The sequence below is a fragment of the Pelecanus crispus genome, chromosome Z, assembly GCF_030463565.1.
Source record: "Pelecanus crispus isolate bPelCri1 chromosome Z, bPelCri1.pri, whole genome shotgun sequence".
Lineage (NCBI taxonomy): Eukaryota > Metazoa > Chordata > Aves > Pelecaniformes > Pelecanidae > Pelecanus > Pelecanus crispus.
In genome coordinates, this window is record NC_134676.1 from 13,854,584 (window position 1) to 13,873,696 (window position 19,113).

A 19,113-nucleotide genomic window follows, 5' to 3' on the forward strand; every position below is an offset into this window, starting at 1 on the left:
GCATTAGCAGATGGCTTCATGTGGCATAGCATATAACATAGCAAATGGAGATGATAGTTGTCAGGACAGAGGAAACAGAATAAATACAGCATATCACTTTCACAAACACAGGCTTTTCAAAACTCCGGCAACATTATAAAAATAAGAATGAAGCTTCATATGCAATTAAATACAACTAACTGGACTTAAGTATTTACTATACAATAATTTCTGATAGTGCTTTGCAAAACTGAATTTATTTACAATATTCTGTAAAGAGCAAACATCATTTCACTCAAAGCTAGATGCATGAAGGAAAATAGAGAAAACAGACATGCTACTTTAAGGTAAATACTGTCATATCCATTGTCAAGATTTAAGTGGCTTACAACCATTCATAAAATTCTTATTTTGGCCAAGTTTATTTTTTCTATTACAGTATCAAAATCAAGAGGCTAGTTTTTTAGGAAGGAAGAAATGGCAGCTGTTTCCCATAGGTGGATTGTTTAGGTGCCTACACATGGATTTCCACAGCAGCCTTAGGCAGACTTGCATGACAAGCTCAGTCAGTACTTTCATTTCATCTGTACATTTCTACAGAAGCAGCAGGATCCAGTATAAAATAATTACTTCACAGTTATGCTTTTAAACAACAGGTTTCAATCTTTTTTATATTCCAATCGTCTTTCACACCCAAAACTGCTTTTGACAGTAGCTGGGAATTAACTGATCCCATTAAACAGTACTGCTAATTATAACACAATTGCAGCCTGCGTGGCCTCTGACACCTGTTTGATCCTCCTGCAGCTTTTGACTACCAGAGGGAATAGCCCCAAACTTAAGATACTTGAAAAACAAGATAAATAACAACTTTCTTCCTAACTCTGTCCATTTTTATTACTTCTTCAATTTACCACATACTTGATCTATTAACTTCCACAAACTGGTAATGAGGAGTTTTGCAATGACCATGGGCATACACACCATCATGTGTAATATCATGTTAATACACTGAGGGCAGCAGGAATGAAGTAATGAAGCAGTCAAAATACAGAAGCTTTCAATCTGAGGCATTAGGCAAGTCTCCATTTCGTAAAGCTCTGGAACTGCAACCGCTCCAAGGAGGTAAGAGATGAGGACATGCCAGCAGTTATCAGCATGGCAACAGCACCAGTGCTACTGACGCAGAAGGAAAGCACTCCCCTGGGGACATTTCTTCCAATTGCTTCACACAGTCCTACTCCACATATCGAACACAAAAAGCAACAAAGCAGCAGCCGATCAGTGCCACCGTAGATGCCGACATCACAGTGACCGCACTGCCAGCAACACTAACCAAGAACCCCAGGCCCACACCAAGAATGATCTGGGCCAGCTGGATCATGCAGGTGAGAGCAGCACAGTCAATGCCCTTCCCTCGCCCATGCTCTCCAGTTTGTTCCTCATCCTGCAGCTTCAGGCTCTGCAAATAAGCACAACACAAAACCCAGGGAAATGAGACAACGCTGATAACTTGCAGCTCGCAGCCAATGCACTGTCATGACCCCCACATGCAGCAAGACAGGCCAATAGCTCTCTGCTTCCCTTCCATTTTTTCTGCCTGTCCCACACAGGTTATGGAATTCAAACAGAGGTTTTACAAATGATAATGAGTTTTCCAAGCTCCCTCCAAATTGTCCTGTTTCTCCCATCTGCAATTTTTCCCTCTATCCATTCTCTCAAGGAAAGAATTGAGACTTGATCAGAAAAATTAGCCATTTCCTTCAAGTTCAGGTCTATTTGAGCTCTGGCAAACTGACATTTCACAGTACAGGACACCCCGTCATGGATAATTTAGCTCCAACTCTCATGGTTGAAGGAGAGCCTCAAAGCGATTTTGAGTCATACTATGTCCCACACACATACTGATCATAATTCATTAAAATGCAGCATTGTGCTCTGAAGTTATGCCTCAAAATACATAAAGGAGTTCAGTACTAAAATCTAAGTGCAATGCTTTTATTGCTGGGGTGGGGAAATCTGAAAACGAATGTCCAGGCTAAGACACTTCTATACTACTGAAGACCATTATTAGCTACTGATTATCTGTATATCTGCTACAATATACATAGCAGAGCAAAAGGCTTCATTTATTATATACAAGCATCTTGTATATAAGTACCCTGTGAGGGTGGTTGATCACTGGAACAGGTTGACCAGAGGGGTTGTGGAGTCTCCATACTTGGAAATATTCAAACCAGACCGCACATGACCCTGGGCAACCTGCTCCAGGTGGCCCTGCTTGAGCTGGGCGTTTGGACTACATGATTCTGGAGGTCCCTTCTAACTTCAGCAGTTCTGTGATTCCCTCCAAGGAGGATCCATTCTGCTTTGTTCGGAAATTAGGTGATAGTTTATATATTTATTGTTCTTCTTGCATAGGCTGTTGAATGGAGAAGGTTGTATTGTAACAAACAAGAGGCTTCGATGCTGTAGGCTAGCTGTGCTGCTGTCTTCTGGTATCTAAACACTCTCAGCCATTAAGATGCTTTTTGCTTTTTGCAAGACCTATTACATTGCCTTTGAGCTGTTACCACACAAACTCAAAAGTAGTGGAGACAAACAGTCTCCTCCTAATCCAGTAAACAAAATTCAATTTGGATCCTAGGAAACAGCAGCACAGAACAGGAGTTGAAAATGGCAGCATTATAAAACCCAGGACATGATTTTTGTAGAATGCATAGTGAGAAAAATATCTGCTTTTTGTTCTGGAATAATACAGTCCCTTCACCTGAAGTATTTCCAATTTTAGACACAATGTTTTTGGAATTATATCTATTTTGCTGGGCTATGCCCAGTGTTCCTATGTGCTAGTAGTTCTAACCACAATGATATGAATGTGTAAATGAATGCAATCTCACACTTGATGTTTCCTCTTTATTTTTTTCTATCTTGTACATTATAGAAGATTTGAGATAAACCTAATTGTGTTAATATCAGATCTAACACAGAATTATATATCATTTAACATCTGGCATAGCAAATACTATACTCCAAACAAGAAACAATCAGTTGTCTTACGAGTAACATTTGAATATTTCAGCCTATTAAATATAAAGTCCCTGCACACTTCATCACATTTTATTTCACTTCTGTCTTGGAACAGCTCTGAATTAGAGCTAGACTACAGTTTTGCCTTTATTCCCTCTCTCTGAATTGGCTGTCCCAACATTAGGATTGTGATCTCACCCTAAACCAGGTTCATTCCCTGTCCTTTGTTATATCTTTCTAAAACTCTTCATCATGATCATTCTCTGTTGGAAAGAACAGAGTAACTAACTGAAAAATTAGGAATCAGATCTATGAAATATTTAACCACATAGAGACATCCTCCTCGGAGTCAATAGAGTAATTAAGAGTTTTCTTGTATTCATCATTTAGATGGTGATGCTTAAAAGTTGTACAGAACAGTGGGACATGTTCTCAAGGACTTGATCTAGCCCTGTGCTTGTCTAAACTATGTTCCTATTTTTTTTTTCCAACAGTTCAACGTTTCCTTTATTGATTTCTTCAAATATCGCCAGATATAATGAGCACTTTTCCTAAGTCTTCCCAACTGTCCTTAATCCTTCTTGTTTCCAGCTCCCTCACTAACTTAAGAGACTTGAGAGAACTTTTCCATTAAAGAGCTCAACACTTTACAAGACATGAAGATCCTGCTGTGCCCAGTAACATGATATAAGGAATGCAAGCTTTTCCAGATTTTCCTTGGAAACAGGATTTCATGCTGTGGAGGACCAAAAACCAACCCCAGACCTTTAGAGTGATAATGAGAATGTGGTATATAATTTAATACTGAACTATATAAAACTGTTTGTACTTGAATTTCATGTCTTCATTAGCCAACAGTTTTTGAAACACTTTGCAGTTAACTAAAAATTCTGCCAGCCTTTACAGTGTGGTTATTAACCTTAAGAACTCAGAAGTCAAGTTCTCAGCTAATACAGCTGGAAAAAAGGATATAAGGAAGGTAGCGTTTGAAAGCAACACAAAGTGGAGCCCAGTTATCTGCTTACTGCCTGAACACGTACTGTGATTGGCTTTGTTTCAGTTGTGATGATAAACAATTATTTGTCTCACTGCAGGACTGTTTGGAGAGTTTGGAGCTGGGACCTTAACTCCCTCTGTCAGAAACATCCTACTCATAACACATGTCATCATAGATAGTTTGAAATTAAAATTAAATGCTGCTCACCAGTTCTACCCAGATTTCTCCCAAAATAGACTAAACAGACCGAGACAGATATAAACTTACTCTTCCTTAGACATTGAACTCACCTCTTCTTCCCTGTGATACTCTGCAATGAGGTGGAATGGCACTGTGTACAGTGTGCTGGACATGACACCAAAGAGGGAACACAGAGCCAGAGTGGAATAGACATTGGGAAACAAGCCAATTAATCCAGTACCCAATCCAAAAAGTAGGTATCCAATGAAATAAAGTCCCTTTAATCCTATGCATGGCAGAAGCATTGTCTGCAGGTCTGTGAAAAGGAAGTGAAAATGCTGATAAGACTAAACCAAAACAGGTCACATTTCATCAGGGAGTTCCTTTAAGGGGTTTTATTTTGTAAAATGCAATGAAGGAGATAATCTCACTGATTTTGCAAGTTGCCTCAAATTATTGTAGGTATAAACTTGCCAAAGAATACTTGCTCTCTCTGGGGATAATCTTATTCTGGCATAGCCAACTACAGAACAAGTAGTTAACAATCATTCTGGAAGAACTGCCCTCATTGACAACCTCAGACATTTCCACTGTTTGATTATAATGCGAACATTTGGCATCAATCTCTGTCTGATCTGAGAAAGGCGCTACAGAAATGCCTGTAGTTAAGCTCCAAAGGGGAAAAGATTTCCCTCAAACCTCTTTTAAATGCTCCTTTCAGCCCCCAAAATGCTACTCATTTGAGTTTTCAGATCGCAAGTAGTTTTTCTAATCCTTGGTAAGAGCTATAGTGAAAAGTACCTGGGGAACTCTGCTAGCATATTTAGACATAACTTTGGAGACCAGGGTTCATACTTCTGGCCATAACTTCTACTGCATTGTGAAAAAGTTATTTTATGTAGAATGCAGATGGGAAGAGGCCATCAGAGGGACCTTTGAGAGCCTACAGCTACAGCACTGCTAGGTGAAAGAGCATCTCAGAATGATGCCCATAGCATCCATTTTAGTCTGGCATTTAGCTTCAGGATGATTTTCAGTGTTCAGGGTCAGTTCATAATGCAGAACAGTGCCTCACTCCCGAAGTGACCCCTCATCATGTGGTCAGGAACTGTCGTGTTATCATATGAGTTTCTAACAATGCTGAGAATGTAACATTTCCTGAAGTTTCAATGTGGGAAAAATCCAGTTAATTTTGCATCTCTTTATTTTTTAAACTATGGCAAATAGCAAACAGTTTAAACACTTCCAAAACACAGTGTTGGAGTACATTCCTGGGTACTTACAAGAATAGACTGATGAAGAAATTGCATTGATGCACAGCCCCCAGCATCCCACCTCTACTCCTCTTTTGTAGGTGAGGTAAAGCGTGGAGTTATGAGGTGCATAAGGACTACCCTGGTATACAACCTGAAAAAGACCACAAAGATCACAGAAGGCAAGGATGGACTGCATGTATATATCTCCTTCTTACAGGAACAGGGTACCTGAGACAGGGTCTCATCCCTGGTAGGGGAGATAATTAGCAACCAAGAAATCTGTTCAGCAGTGCCCTAACCATCCCTTCATAGTTCTCCAGGTTTCCTGCTCATTTCCCCCAGATTATCACATTCCAGGCTCCTCCTCATTTATTACTCTCTGCCTTTTCCTGGACTGTCCACTCTACACTGCCTTGTTTGCTCTTTTTCCTTTGGGTGTCTTATTTCCCACTCTCCTTCTCCCTCCACTTCTGCCTTCTTGCCTTAGCATTTCTTTCCCTAATCCATGATTAATTTTTTTGTTTTCTCTTTCAGGCTTACCCCAACAGACTAATTTTTCCACCCAGTAATTGTCTTATTCAGTTCCTTGTCTAGGCAAGCAAAACTTTTTCTTTCAGTTGTTCATATACACTGCAGGAAAAAAAACCCCTCCCTCTCACCTACAGAGACCAAGAAAAAGGCAAGAAAATGGGAATACTGTATGGAAACCACAGAAAAAAGGAAGTGGCAATGAGAGTATTTGTATCAGGAGCATATTTGTACCCTGGAAGAAAGGAGGCAGACAGGATCGTATAGGCAAGAATCACTGGCAAGGACATACAGTCTTACTGCCTGGAAATGGTGTCGAAAAGGGAGCACTGGGTATCATGAAGGCAAATAATTGCTGGCAGAAGGGACTCAGGGAAAGGCTTAAACAGGTATGGCAGGGAGAGCCAAATTCAAGGAGACAAGAGCTCTCAGCTACCAGGTAGCTCACTGTGTGCAAAAAGCTGCAGAGCCTGAGGCCAGGGAGGCTGCAGTGCAGGTGAAGGGCTTTGCGCCCACAGTGCCCATGCACCAAGATAAGACCAGCTGCACCCAAGCAGTGTCAGCATTACATGAGCTAGGAAACCTGCCCATCTCAGAGTGGCTCCAAAGCCAAAGCAGAGAATGGATGTGTTTGGAACAGTTCCAAGAGCTTAATTTGGAACAGTTAAATAGACACAAATAGCATTACAAATACTAAAAGGTTTTCCCCAAAGATCCAACAGACTGGCTCAGAACGAGGGCCTGAGATCAATTAGCTGTTTTACAAAACTCTTGTTGAGCCATCCGGATACAACTGCCTCTGCCACCACTGTCATTTCTTCAGGATCGTAACATTGTCTCATTTCTTTTTGGCAGAGGAGGAGATGCTATGACGAAAGAGAAGTGAGAGGATTTTATGCTTTTACCTGTCCCATGAAATCCGTGAAGAAGAGCATGTTGGACAGGAAAGCCATCCATCCAAAGAGGTGGCTCACACACAGGTAGCGATAGTGGGATGGCATGCTTAAAAGAGTCTTCAAGAGTGATTTAAGGGTCATCCGCCTTTGATCCTAAAAGCAAGTATTTAACAATAACACTGTATTATTGCCCTGAAGGCTAATAAAATAGCTGAGAGCAAATGAAGAAGGCCTCAGCACCTTTTCATTGCTAAACTTCCAAAGTTTTTTATTTTTTGCTAGGAAGGGTTGCTTGGGTACTGAATGTCCCTCAATATGTATTTGATTTGTAGACCCATTGCCTAATAAAGTAATCTGATAGATTCACAGAGACTGTGGGAGAGCTGGGACTTATCAGTAAGGATGCAACATTTCTTGCTGTTATAATCAGTAGGATTATTTACTTCTAGAACCAAGTCAAAATTTTCTGCCAAAACAGATTCAGTGGAGTTTCAAAAAAAACCCAAAACCAGAAACAAAAATAATTTCTTTATGGAGACAATCAGCTTTACTGAAAATTTAAAGTTGCCATGGAAAAAAATTAAACTCAAAATACTTTCTGAGAATTAAAATATATCAGTTGTGGAATACAGCACTTCTGAGACCTTATTGCCATTCCCTACTGTTGTGCTAAATTCCCTAGAAAACTTCATCTCATCTGGTGTATCATGAGATTTCCACTATGTACTGTCCTCCCCTTCACAAAGCAGGAAAGACTGTGATATATCACAGGAGAAGCAGCACCACTCAGAAACCTAGCACCCAGAGAATGTGAGCTCCAGCACCTGAACACCTCATCTCATGGAGAAAGAACTCATTTCAAAAGCTGGTGCTGGTTAAGGAATCTTACTGATCAGGAAAAACAAAATTTCTCACCACCTTCAGTGCCCCACCTTATGTCCCTCCTCCTTGTCTGAGCCCTGTGCCCAAAAAATCTGTCTCTGTTTCTTTTCCAGCCACATTCATCAGAGCACTTGTTATCACTTGAATTTTTTTTAGTACTGTAGATATGCTTGATGTCAGGCATTTGCAACACACAATTCTTACTTCTTTAAAGCTCCTGCATGGTTCTTTGCTTTTAAAGAAAAAAAGATACTATCTGTGTATGATGAAACACTTCCAATTTTCTCTAGTGACGTTTGGAGCAACAGTGTTGGGAGAGATGGCAAGGGAAGCTGTATGGTCATGAAATGTGGAAGAACTGTAAAAGTTATGTTCATTATTGGAAAGCTGAATTTTGTCTTCAATTTGCTGTAAGATAATGACATTTTTTCCTTCCTTCAATGTTCTACTTACTTCTCACAATTCTGCTTTCCTTTGAACTAGGTTATGCTGCAAGCTGCTCTATGAATAATCACCACATACAAAGTTGGAAAATACTTTGCTCCAGTGGGAAGTTTTTAATCCTCATAGGAATGCCAAAATTCAAGTTGCTGACTTTCACCTTGAACTGCATATTGTCCAAATCCCTTGGAATGTCTCTTGGCATCACTGTCTCTTTTAAACAGGGTAAGCTTTCTATTCTTCTACAGTTATAAAAAAACAACCAAAAAAAAATCCACAATGACTCATTAGTGTTATTTCAAGGATAATTATTATCATTTGAATAGGCTTATTTAATTTGTTCAACTCTTCCACACAGTTCTTTAAAACAGCCTTTCCAATCAAAGTCTTAACATAAGGTTAGGCAACTACAAAGGACACTGCTGTAATTGCAAACAATAACTTGACAGCTAGATAGAAATGATTGCTTTCTATTTAGATATTTTAGATAATGGAAATGGAAAGTGAAATGTTTAACACACATATTCAATATGCACCAATACACAAATCCCACACTAATTTAAACAACGTGCTGAAGTTTGGCTCCATTTAAGTGCCTTATCCTTCAAAAGCTCACAGTATCCCATAATTTTCTCTATAAAATCACTACAACTCAAGGCCTAAGATGATTCATAAGGATACAGAGGAATCAGTATGACTTGGGTTTTGTGGCAGTAGATCCTGAGTAATTTGGCACCAAACTAAAGAACAAAAGACAAATCACTTTGGAAGTCTGTTCATACTGTAATAGGTCAAATTGCATTAATAATCATGGTAGCTATTAGCATGTGAGAGCACAGTCCTTCATTTAAAAGATATAGGGCCATGATGCCTGCAGCAAAAAAAAAGAGACACAGAAAAACAGGAAGCCAAACCATTTCTTCAAGGAAGCAATTACAGTAATAAATGAACTCAGAAAACATATGCCACAAGAGACAGATCATTAAGGCAGTGAGTGTCTAGAATTTATACATGCCCAGGCACATCAAAGAAACATGAGACAGATCAAAGCACTGTGAGCCTCTGGCAGGCTATCCAGCTCAAAATATATAGAGGAGGGCAATGGCACAAGCTTGCCCAAAGTGGACACCAGAGCTTTACCTCGGGTGTCAGATGTTACTGATTCAGTGGAATTAGTTCTTGGCAAGGTAGAGGCTACCCAAGTCCATAGTCTGTTCCCTTGCTTTCACTGCATCTGCTCTCTCTTCTTCATTTACCTTCGTTTCTTTAGAGCCCACATAGGCCAAGCAGTGGATGACACTCAGTATCTCTGACAATTTAGAGGATGCTCAGAGTGAACAGTGCTGGTGAAGAATGCTGGCTGCTCATGTTGGCCTACAGTGGGGAAACAGGGACAGCGTCGCAGTGTGCTAGCCATATTCTCCCAACAAACTGTTGCTTTGCTGTCTCTGTTTGTCTGGCATTGTCATCAGACAGTGTTCATCTTCTATTCTACCTTTGTGTTGTATCTGGTATAATAATATTTTTCTTTGGGTTAGAGATACCAAGTGCTATTATAATACAAATGATAAATAGTTATTATTGTTATACTAGGAGCCAAACATATACATTAGCCTTTGCTTACCTAGGGTACCATGAGAGTGCAGTGAGGATTCCTAGCACTGAAAGTCATCAACAGAACAGTAAAAACTATTATCTGTTCCCAAGCAATTCTAGAAATGTGCTCTCCAGATATTTTTCAGGTAGATTCACCTTTTCCTAGTTAACTTAGATTGAAGCAATCTCTCATAAAAATGCAGCAGAAACAAAATAACAGTGATGATTTGAAAGTATGCACTATTCTCTCCCATGCAAAAGTTCTGCCAAAGACACAGCTACAACCTCACTTCAAAATAAAATTAAAACTCCAGAAACAAGGTAGCATTGCTGTAGGAGTAGCAATTTTAAACACATCAGTACTGTCAATAAATCCTCAATGATATGTTGACCAGCAGCATAACTGGAATGTTTACCAGACCAGAGAACAAACACTTCATATGTACTATGTATGTAAGTGGGTGGACTTCAGCGGGAGTTACAGATTTATATCAAAGATTAATGGTCTGTAGTCCTTGTCTGCAATGTGATGTTAATTCTGTCAGGGACAGTATTAACATCAGTAGTGGATGTTAATTATTGTAATTGTAATGGATGTAAATTATTAACATCAGGACAGTAAAGGACAAAGTATATCCTGTTGACAAAATCCACGTGAGGAGGATATCAGGAGACTGACACACAGCAGAAACCTGAACCTGGTGCTCCCTCATCCTTGCCAATTGTTCAAAGCATCAGGACTAGTCTGTCTCGTCCCTCTTGCTGGAAATACTTCATAAATAAAAAAGGAGAAAAGCAAGCAGGCTTTCTACTGACCCTGTATCCTAGTGGAGGATTCTTTTTCTGTGTGTGTCCATTCCAAATAGTGAGCATTAGGTAATTAAAGGGTCACCAAGGATGGAACAATATGGGTTACAAAATGATCTCTGCACTTACCTCCGTACGTGACATAACAGCACAGTTCTCTGGTTTAGCTGCAGCCTTTATTTCAGTACATGTTGATTTTAAGTAACCGTTCTTGATTTCCTCCTCTATGGACCTATATTTATAGGATCCAGTCACTTCCAACAAGAACTTTGTCTCTTCATTTTCATATCTGAGTGGGACTTCAGGAATACTGTGCAGATGTACAGTAAGGCAGATTAGGAAAACCAAGGCTGTTAAGAAGAAAATCACTTGGAATTCCGATGCCAAGGAATATTGTAGTACAGTTTGACCCCAATCCATAGCACCTGTCAGGTAACCCAGGGCTCCTCCCAAACCTATGGGGGTGGGAAAAAAGGAAAAAAAAAAGATCCACTGGCATTTATGAAATAAATAAACAGTACACAATACCCTCAACATGTGATCCCCTCTAGAAATTACTGAATAATCACTCTCCAGATATTAATCACAAAAAAAAGGAATACTGAACTAATCACATATATGAGTAGTTATGAAAATATCTCTTTAAAAAAATCTCCTCAGCTCTGGTGGATAGAGGTCTCCAAAAAATGCCTGAACATGGCTGTCAACATGGATCTCCATCTCCTTTCCTGACTCTTTGAGGCTTTATTTTCTTTGAAACAGTGAGTAATACAAAGTAAAATCCTACTGAAATTTATGGGTTTTTTTAAAACTCCACAGAACAAACAAACTTTTTAGAAATTATATTGAGACTATCTATAGTTTTGACTTTGTAAAATGTATTTTATATAGCTGAATCTAAACTGAAATACTGTCTCCATGTGAAAGTTAAAAAAAAGGGAAATAAAACCAAAAGCATTGTTCTGTAGTTATCAAAATCCAAGTACCTCATCACTCGGAAACAAAACCAAAAAGCATCAGATACAAATGTGTAATTCTCTTTACTGATTTTCTCAGAAAAGTTAGAATAAAAGGTACAATGAGAATTCTACCTTGTGTCTTGAAGTTAATAAAACTAGTGTTCAGTCTGATTTTTTAAAAATTTCTTCTTTTTGTTATTAGTCCACACAGTTTCAGAAGCACAAGAAAGTGCACGCTTTTACATACAGTACAGAGCTCTGGTAGGGGAAGCAGCATTGTAGAGTCCTGACACCTTGCTAACCAGGTGGCTCTGCAGGATGTGGGAGTTAAGCAGGATAGAACCATCTGAAGGACTTGGAAGTATTTCTAGTCTTCTGCTTAGGACAACTGAAGACAATGTATGGCAGAACCATTCTGTCTAACAAAAAGTAACAGAGGTAACAGGACCTACATTTGCTCCACCTACAAAGCATGGGATTTTCTGTGATTTCATTCTGGGATTTCTGTACTTTTCTCCCTCTTGGGTCTGGTTATGGCCCTCCTTCACTGTGTCCTACTGCATTTCACAGGGGACTGCATCCGTGCTTGTTCTCATGAAAAATAATTAAGCAGTTAATAACTTTTGAAGAAAACCTACACTAAATGTTTGCAAAGAGCAAATGTTTGATTGTTCAGGTCATTTTTGCATACTGTTTTGACAAAAAGCAATCATGATATTGGAATACAGCCTGAATGTTACATGTTGGGTATGTTCACTCTTCCTTCCAGTTGTCTCAGTGGTCGTAAGTTTCATAACTGCAAAGCTATCGAGTTTCGTGTTCAAACCTTAAACTGAAGACAAACAGGAGACCAAAATCTAGATGTTTAGTATAAAAAGAAGGAACTAAATAGGGGAATGTCCTGGTTTAGGCTGGGAAAGAGTTAATTTTCTTCCTAGTAGCTGCATAGTGCTGTGTTTTGGATTTAGGATGAGAATAATGCTGATAACACATTGATGTTTTAGTTGTTGCTGAGCAGTGCCAGTCCAGGACTTTTCAGCTTCCCATCCTCTGCCAGGTGCACAAGAAGCTGGGAGGGGGCACAGCCAGGCCAGCTGACCCAAACTGGCCAAAGGGCTATTCCATACCATATGGTGTCATGCTCAGTATAGAAACTGGGGGGGGTTGGCTGGGGAGCAGCGATCGCTGCTTGGGAACTGTCTGGGCCTCGGTCAGCAGGTGGTGAGCAATTGCATTGTGCATCACTTGTTTTGTATATTCTTTTATCATTACTATTATTATTATTATTACCACTTTCTCTTCATTTGTTGTCCTATTAAACTGCCTTTATCTCAACCCACAGGTTTTACTTTTTTTTTTTCTGATTGTCTCCCCCATCTCACTGGGGGAAGGACCGCGAGCAAGCAGCTGTGTGGTGCTTAGTTGCCAACGGGGGTTAAACCACAACAGGGAAACAAAGTAATATCCAAAGCAGAAGCTACAAAAGAAATGGGAGAATTGCTGTCTGTGTCTAATAGGGATAGAACAAGGAATTATAAATGTAAATTGTAGGGAATGGATATTAAGATTAGGTTTTAGGGAAAACTATCTAACAACAAGGCCAGTGAAGTGCTAGAACATACTGCCTTGGAAAGGCTGCAGAACATTTATCAAGGGAGGATTTCAAGAACAGGCCAGGTAATTACCCACCAGGAAGTGTTAAGATACTAACGATCTTGCTATACAGGGCACAGGGTACTGGACCAAATAATGCAATTTGTTCCAGTCTTATTTGATGTGATGTGTCCCACATCCCTTTTCACAGCTCAGTACACAAATGAATCAGCTAAATCTGTAGCTCCAAATTTGGAAATCAAGCATTTTTAGTATCATCCAAGGAAAAATTGCAACCAGAGTTCTGCTGAGGCAATAATATACGTAGAGACTCACTTCCCTCTCTCTCCAAACAAGTGATTGTTAAAAATTTTATCTGTCAGTTTCTAATGGATAATACTGATTTCATTCCCATGTGGCTTTAAGGTTTGCTTATAATCTATGTTCCTGGACACAGCTATTTTGTATGTCCAAAATCGGCCCAGTTGTCTATAGCTACTACACCTCCCTCCTCAGCTGCCACTGAATATACATGCCTCTGCTCTTGGTATGGCTCAGTAGCCACAAAAATCTCCATCAGCACAGATTGCATGACTTCTCATCTAGCTTTTTGTCTAGTCCTTTCACAGTGACTGCTCCCAGACATGGCTGGAAGCTCCTCCCAATTCATGTTATGGGTACACAGTCTTATGTATCTTCCCTGTGCATTTTCTCCACACAGGGCTCATGCAGTACACGTTTCCTTCTGTATAGAAATCAACTATACTGGTTTGTGCAACTCTTGCTCTATGTCACATGCTGAGTCAAAAATGTTATTTTTGCGTGCTATGGCAAAGAAACAAGTTTCATCCCCTGATTTTTGCTTCACCAAAAACTTGAAAAAAGTCAGAACAAGCTGAATAAACACTACTTCACTTTCAAGAATAATTAATTCCTCTTACTTAAATCATGGCTATATGTTGCTGTAAATATTTGTGCCTGCAGCCTTCTGCAGCAGAATTCCTGTAGCAGCAATCACAAGTTGCTGTTCTCTGGAGTAGTGAAAACCCAGCAACAAAAGACTCGTGACTGAAGTGCAGAATCAGATGATCAGTTCATTCAAGATTAGAAACACAGTAAGAATAAAATCCATGCAATTACCTTCTCCTCCTTCGAGACATAGGGAGGAAAGGAAGGGATCTGAGTACCTGTAAAGAGGGCGTGGTAATGCAGACCCTTCTCTTTATCCTGATGAGAGCAGACATCAAATAAATATGCTTTGATGGGGCCATCAATAAAATCAGCTGCAAAATCAAAAAGCACTACTCCCAGCATGGTAATGACTATTGCCCACGTCCGCTGATTGTCTCTCTCACCGATGAAAGCTACAAAAAGAAAAGCACGCTCATTCTGACAGCAACACTGCCATGTTCTGCAAAACCACATTTTCTCTTTTCTGATACCTCCAAATCTAAACAATGCTTAGTTACGCAAGAGAGAGCAGTGATAGCAGAATCACATCAGAGAAGCAGGGTAACTGAGTCTGTGTAGCACTGAGCTTGAACCAGCACAAGCTCAGGGTACTCCGAGCTCCACAATCAAGAGCATCGCTAGCCTTAATCTACTCCTTCACACCTCCGTGGCATGCTCTGGTAGCCTAACACATATGCATTTTGTAGTACGTTTTCGTTTTATTCTATTTGTCCCACCCTTCCATTGTTTTAGATACTCAAGAGTTGACTCTAACATCCATTTTTGGGCAAATGAATACAAGTATATTCAACACCAATGATACCCAAGAAGGGAGAATAAATCAATCCGTAAAAACAGACACATCCCCCCTCTGCCAAGTCATAATGACAGCAACAATGTTGCATCAAGACTTTCAGAAGTTACATCTCAAGCTGAAATATAACAGCATCTAGGGATGTCACTCCTATTTATTTTGCATATTCCCGGTGCAACACCGTTTCCAAAGAGTTATGGATTTCTATTATTCACCAGCGTAACACAGTCCTGAGTCAAGCCAGTGCTGCAATAATTAAAGATATGTATTTTGAATGCTAATCCATCTAAAATAGGGATTAACAGATACTTAGTTTGGATGTGTATTACCTCACACAAACAATATTGATCGTTTAACTTAACAAGGTAGATTTCAGTTTGCAAAAACTTCTCTGGGCCTAAGCAGTGCTTTACTTGCATGAACTGATCAGGCAACCACACCAACATACAACATACTGTAATCACATGCAGAAACTACAGAACGCTACATACAGAGTGCATAACATGCAGCATTAGGATTGAACACGTGAAGATTTCAGCGTTCCCCAGCTCCTTCAATGCAGCTGAGTAACACGATACCCAATTTCACAGTCCATTTTACCAGGGAAAAAAAGGAACCCCGCTTTTCTTTCTGATTCGAAAGGCTAGGATGAATTTTGTCTGTCAGCACAGCGTATGCCCCTCACTCACCTGACATCATCACGTCCCCATTGAGGTACAAAGCCATGCCTAACAGCATTATGATGCCCAGACCCAGAATGTAAGGCCGCCTCCTGCCCCAGCTACAGGTGCAGTGATCGCTGGCTGAACCTGCCACGGGCTGCAGCATGAAGCCCAGGACAGGGCTGATGAGCCACACCAGGCTGTAGAGGTGCTTGGGCAGCCCAACGCTGAGCAGGACCGGCGTGACAAAGGCGGCCTCCACGGCGTAGCAGAACTCCCGGCCGAACATCGCCATGCTGTGCATGACCAGCCTTCCCACCGGACGCTTCTTTGGCACCATCGCTCCAGTTCTCGTCACAGAGTGCAGCAGAGCCTCCTCCTTCTCTCTGGTGCTGTCCATGTTGGCCCTGACCTCCTCAGAAGGGGGTGGAAGAGCCCTGTGGAAGCTCGCTTTCGTTAAGGTCATCCCTCTGGCTACACACAGCACTCCGGCAAGTCGGTGCTGCCTGCCCTGGCTGACATGGAGCCCAGATCATATGCCGGGTGGGATCAGTCTGTGCTGGGGGAGGGACTCACATACTTTCATGGGTCTGCGATCACAAGTTATGAAAGGAAGGGGGCGGGGAAGCGTGTGTTAACATTAGGAGATCTGAGCTTTTGGGTGTCTGCAAAGCTCCCAACTATCCACAACTAAAGAACTACTGTTTAAGCACGAAACACACATATAACGGGAACATACATCACATGGGCGAGGCGCAGGACTAGCATGACACAAAGCTGTTCCTCTTGTTGCTGTAAGACAGTGGTGGTTCCAAGAAACTAGAGCCCTCATCTTTCCGTTCAGCAAAGAACATGAGCAACAGAGTGCTGATTTCCTGTTGATCAAACAGGGGAAAAGAATCTATAATATATATCCAGAAAAGGATTTCAGTGCACTTCATGAAGACAAGTAAGTGCACCTACCTACTTCCCTAGACTGTTAGTGGCAGATAAAAAGCTTGACAGAATTCTGTCAAACATCAACTGGTGAATATTTTTTTTTGTATCTGCTGTATGCCAGCCTGAATACAACTGATTATTTTCTTGGCTTCTGAAAAACAAAGGATATCAGGAACACTTAGGGGTTTTCTTAAACAGACTCACCTGCCAAGAGAAGGCCTTAAAAGAAATCTCAAGTGACACACCAAAACTGTATCTTTTCGGTTAGCCACCTGAGGCAGCTGATTCAACCTATGCTGGATTATAGAACCACAGAATCATGGAATGGTTTGGGTTGGAAGGGACCTTTAAAGGTCATCCAGCCCAACCCCCCTGCAGTGAGCAGGGACAGCTTTAACCAGAGCAGGGTGCTCAGAGCCCCGTCCAACCTGGCCTGGGATGTTGCCAGGGATGGGGCCTCCACTGCCTCTCTGGGCAACCTGTGCCAGTGCTTCACCACCCTCATGGTAAAAAATTTCTCCCTTATACCTAGTCTGAATCTACCCTCTTTTAGTATAAAACCATTACCCCTTGTCCTGTCAAAACAGGGCCTACTCAAAAGTCTGTCCCCATCCTTCCTGTAGGCCCCTTTTAAGCACTGGAAGGCTGCAATAAGGTCTCCTCGCAGCCTTCTCTTCTCCAGGCTGAACAACCCCAACTCCCTCAGCCTGGCCTCGTAGGAGAGGTGCTCCAGCCCTCGGATCATTTTTGTGGCCCTCCTCTGGACCCGCTCCAACAGGTCCATGTCCTTCTTGTGCTGAGGGCCCCAGAGCTGGACGCAGGGCTCCAGGTGGGGTCTCACCAGAGCAGAGCAGAGGGGCAGAATCCCCTCCCTCGACCTGCTGGCCACGCTGCTTTTGATGCAGCCCAGGATGGGGTTGGCTTTCTGGGCCATGAGCGCACATTGCCGGCTCATGTCCAGCTTTTCATCCACCAGTACCCCCAAGTCCTTCTCCGCAGGGCTGCTCTCAACCCCTTCATCCCCCAGCCTGTATTGATATCGGGGGTTGCCCTGACCCAGGTGCAGGACCTTGCACTTGGCCTTGTTGAACCTCATGAGGTTCACATGGGCCCACTTCTCAAGTTTGTCCAGGTCCCTCTGGATGGCATTCTGTCCAGCAGGTGTGTCAACTGCACCCCTCAGCTTGGTGTCATCTGCAGACTTACTGAGGATGCACTCGATCCCACTGTCTGTGTCATTGATGAAGACATTAAACAGCACTGGCCCCAATGCAGACCCCTGAGGTTAACCCCTGAAGTTAACCTGGGTCTTTAAACTGACTTCAGCAATTTTGGAGTCAAAACTTAGGTACACTGGGGATTACATTTGTCAACATTTATTGTTCTCCAACGCAATCAGATGCATCTGGGACTAAACAAATTGTCAAATCTTACCATAAAGGTGTATAATATTCAGTAATTTACATTAGAGTGATTATCAGCTGGAAACTTAAGATGCTTTTGCTGATGCTTTATCTAATTTGTCTGGACCTGCTACATATTCTTCCTTCAAGGCAGGTGTTTATGTAGTCGAATGTAAAAGCTTTTTTTATACTAATAATGCTGATATTTTAGCATGACACATGTAAAATGAGCTAAAGTGTATCTCAGCTTTGGAAGTATTTGTAAGCAACAAAGTAATCTTCAGCAAGGTAAACACTGACAAAATTATCAGAAAACCCAACACCTCATATCATAATTCCTGACATGTCAGACTAAAGAAAACTGTATTAAGGACATGTAACTAATTCTTTTTAAAGGCATATTTTGCCTTGAAGGAGACTGTTCAAATGACAGTTTAATTTTGAAGGAAATGAAAACCACCGTGGAATAATCATTGTTTAAAACCCATGCAGCTAAGTTGCCTACATTCTTCCAAAAGGAGAGGAAAGTATTAATACTTGGCAGCTATTTTAAAATAAAGAATTCCATTCTGAAGTGATTTTCTAGGCAAATTGAAATTCCAAATGTAATATAGTCAGGAGACTGCATTAGGAAAATGCAGACAGTCTATTAAATAGAATTACTTTATGATAATAACTCCACAGCAGCACATAAGAAAACAGCATTTTTTCAATCACTGTTTTGGCATGGTAAGGCAAATTAATTAATATGGTAAGATAGAGAAGAAAAATATCCCTTGTAATCTATGAATAAACAACACAATCATTTGTTTATGAAGAATACAACTATTTCATGAGAAGTATAGTAATATACATTGTAATTACATGAAGACAAAGCAACAGTGTAACTAAGAATCAAAAGAAACAAACATTTCACAGGATATGATATTTAAAGAAACATTTTGAGGATTTACAGCTGCTTACTAAGCAAACTGAGTAGATCTTCAGAACATAATTTTGGTATCATTCTGGACTGCAGACCATCCAAGTACACAAGAACGTAACTCCCACTGTTTTCAATTAAATTTAAAACTTCAGTCATTTAAAAGAAATTATTTAAAAGCTGTAGCATCCAAACATTTATTTGTCATATAATTCAATTTTAATGCATAAAAACGTACTGTATCAGCCTGAAATTTCTCCAATCTGCATAGTTAGAGA

General features: G+C 40.7%; 1 protein-coding gene across 1 annotated transcript; it reads right to left on the bottom strand.

Annotated features, from left to right (window-relative positions):
- Positions 1-1,216: 1,216 nt before the first annotated feature.
- On the bottom strand, positions 1,217-16,037 carry SLC45A2 (solute carrier family 45 member 2). The gene is made up of 7 exons (XM_009483985.1): positions 15,599-16,037; positions 14,332-14,508; positions 10,722-11,047; positions 6,876-7,019; positions 5,470-5,593; positions 4,297-4,502; positions 1,217-1,441 (listed from the first exon to the last, which is right to left on the bottom strand). Exons 1-7 carry the CDS (start codon positions 16,035-16,037, stop codon positions 1,217-1,219), a joined length of 1,641 nt encoding a protein of 546 aa, XP_009482260.1.
- Positions 16,038-19,113: the final 3,076 nt, after the last annotated feature.

What these genes read in the sequence shown, in the direction of transcription:
- SLC45A2 (XM_009483985.1), bottom strand. Translation starts at nt 16,037, where the DNA reads ATGACCTTAACGAAAGCGAGCTTCCACAGGGCTCTTCCACCCCCTTCT. An exon ending in TGGGGACGTGATGATGTCAG is followed by an intron (nt 14,509 to 15,598) that starts GTGAGTGAGGGG and finishes TTCTTTTTGTAG; the next exon opens with CTTTCATCGGTGAGAGAGAC. An exon ending in TTCTTCATCAGTCTATTCTT is followed by an intron (nt 4,503 to 5,469) that starts GTAAGTACCCAG and finishes TCCTTTTCACAG; the next exon opens with ACCTGCAGACAATGCTTCTG.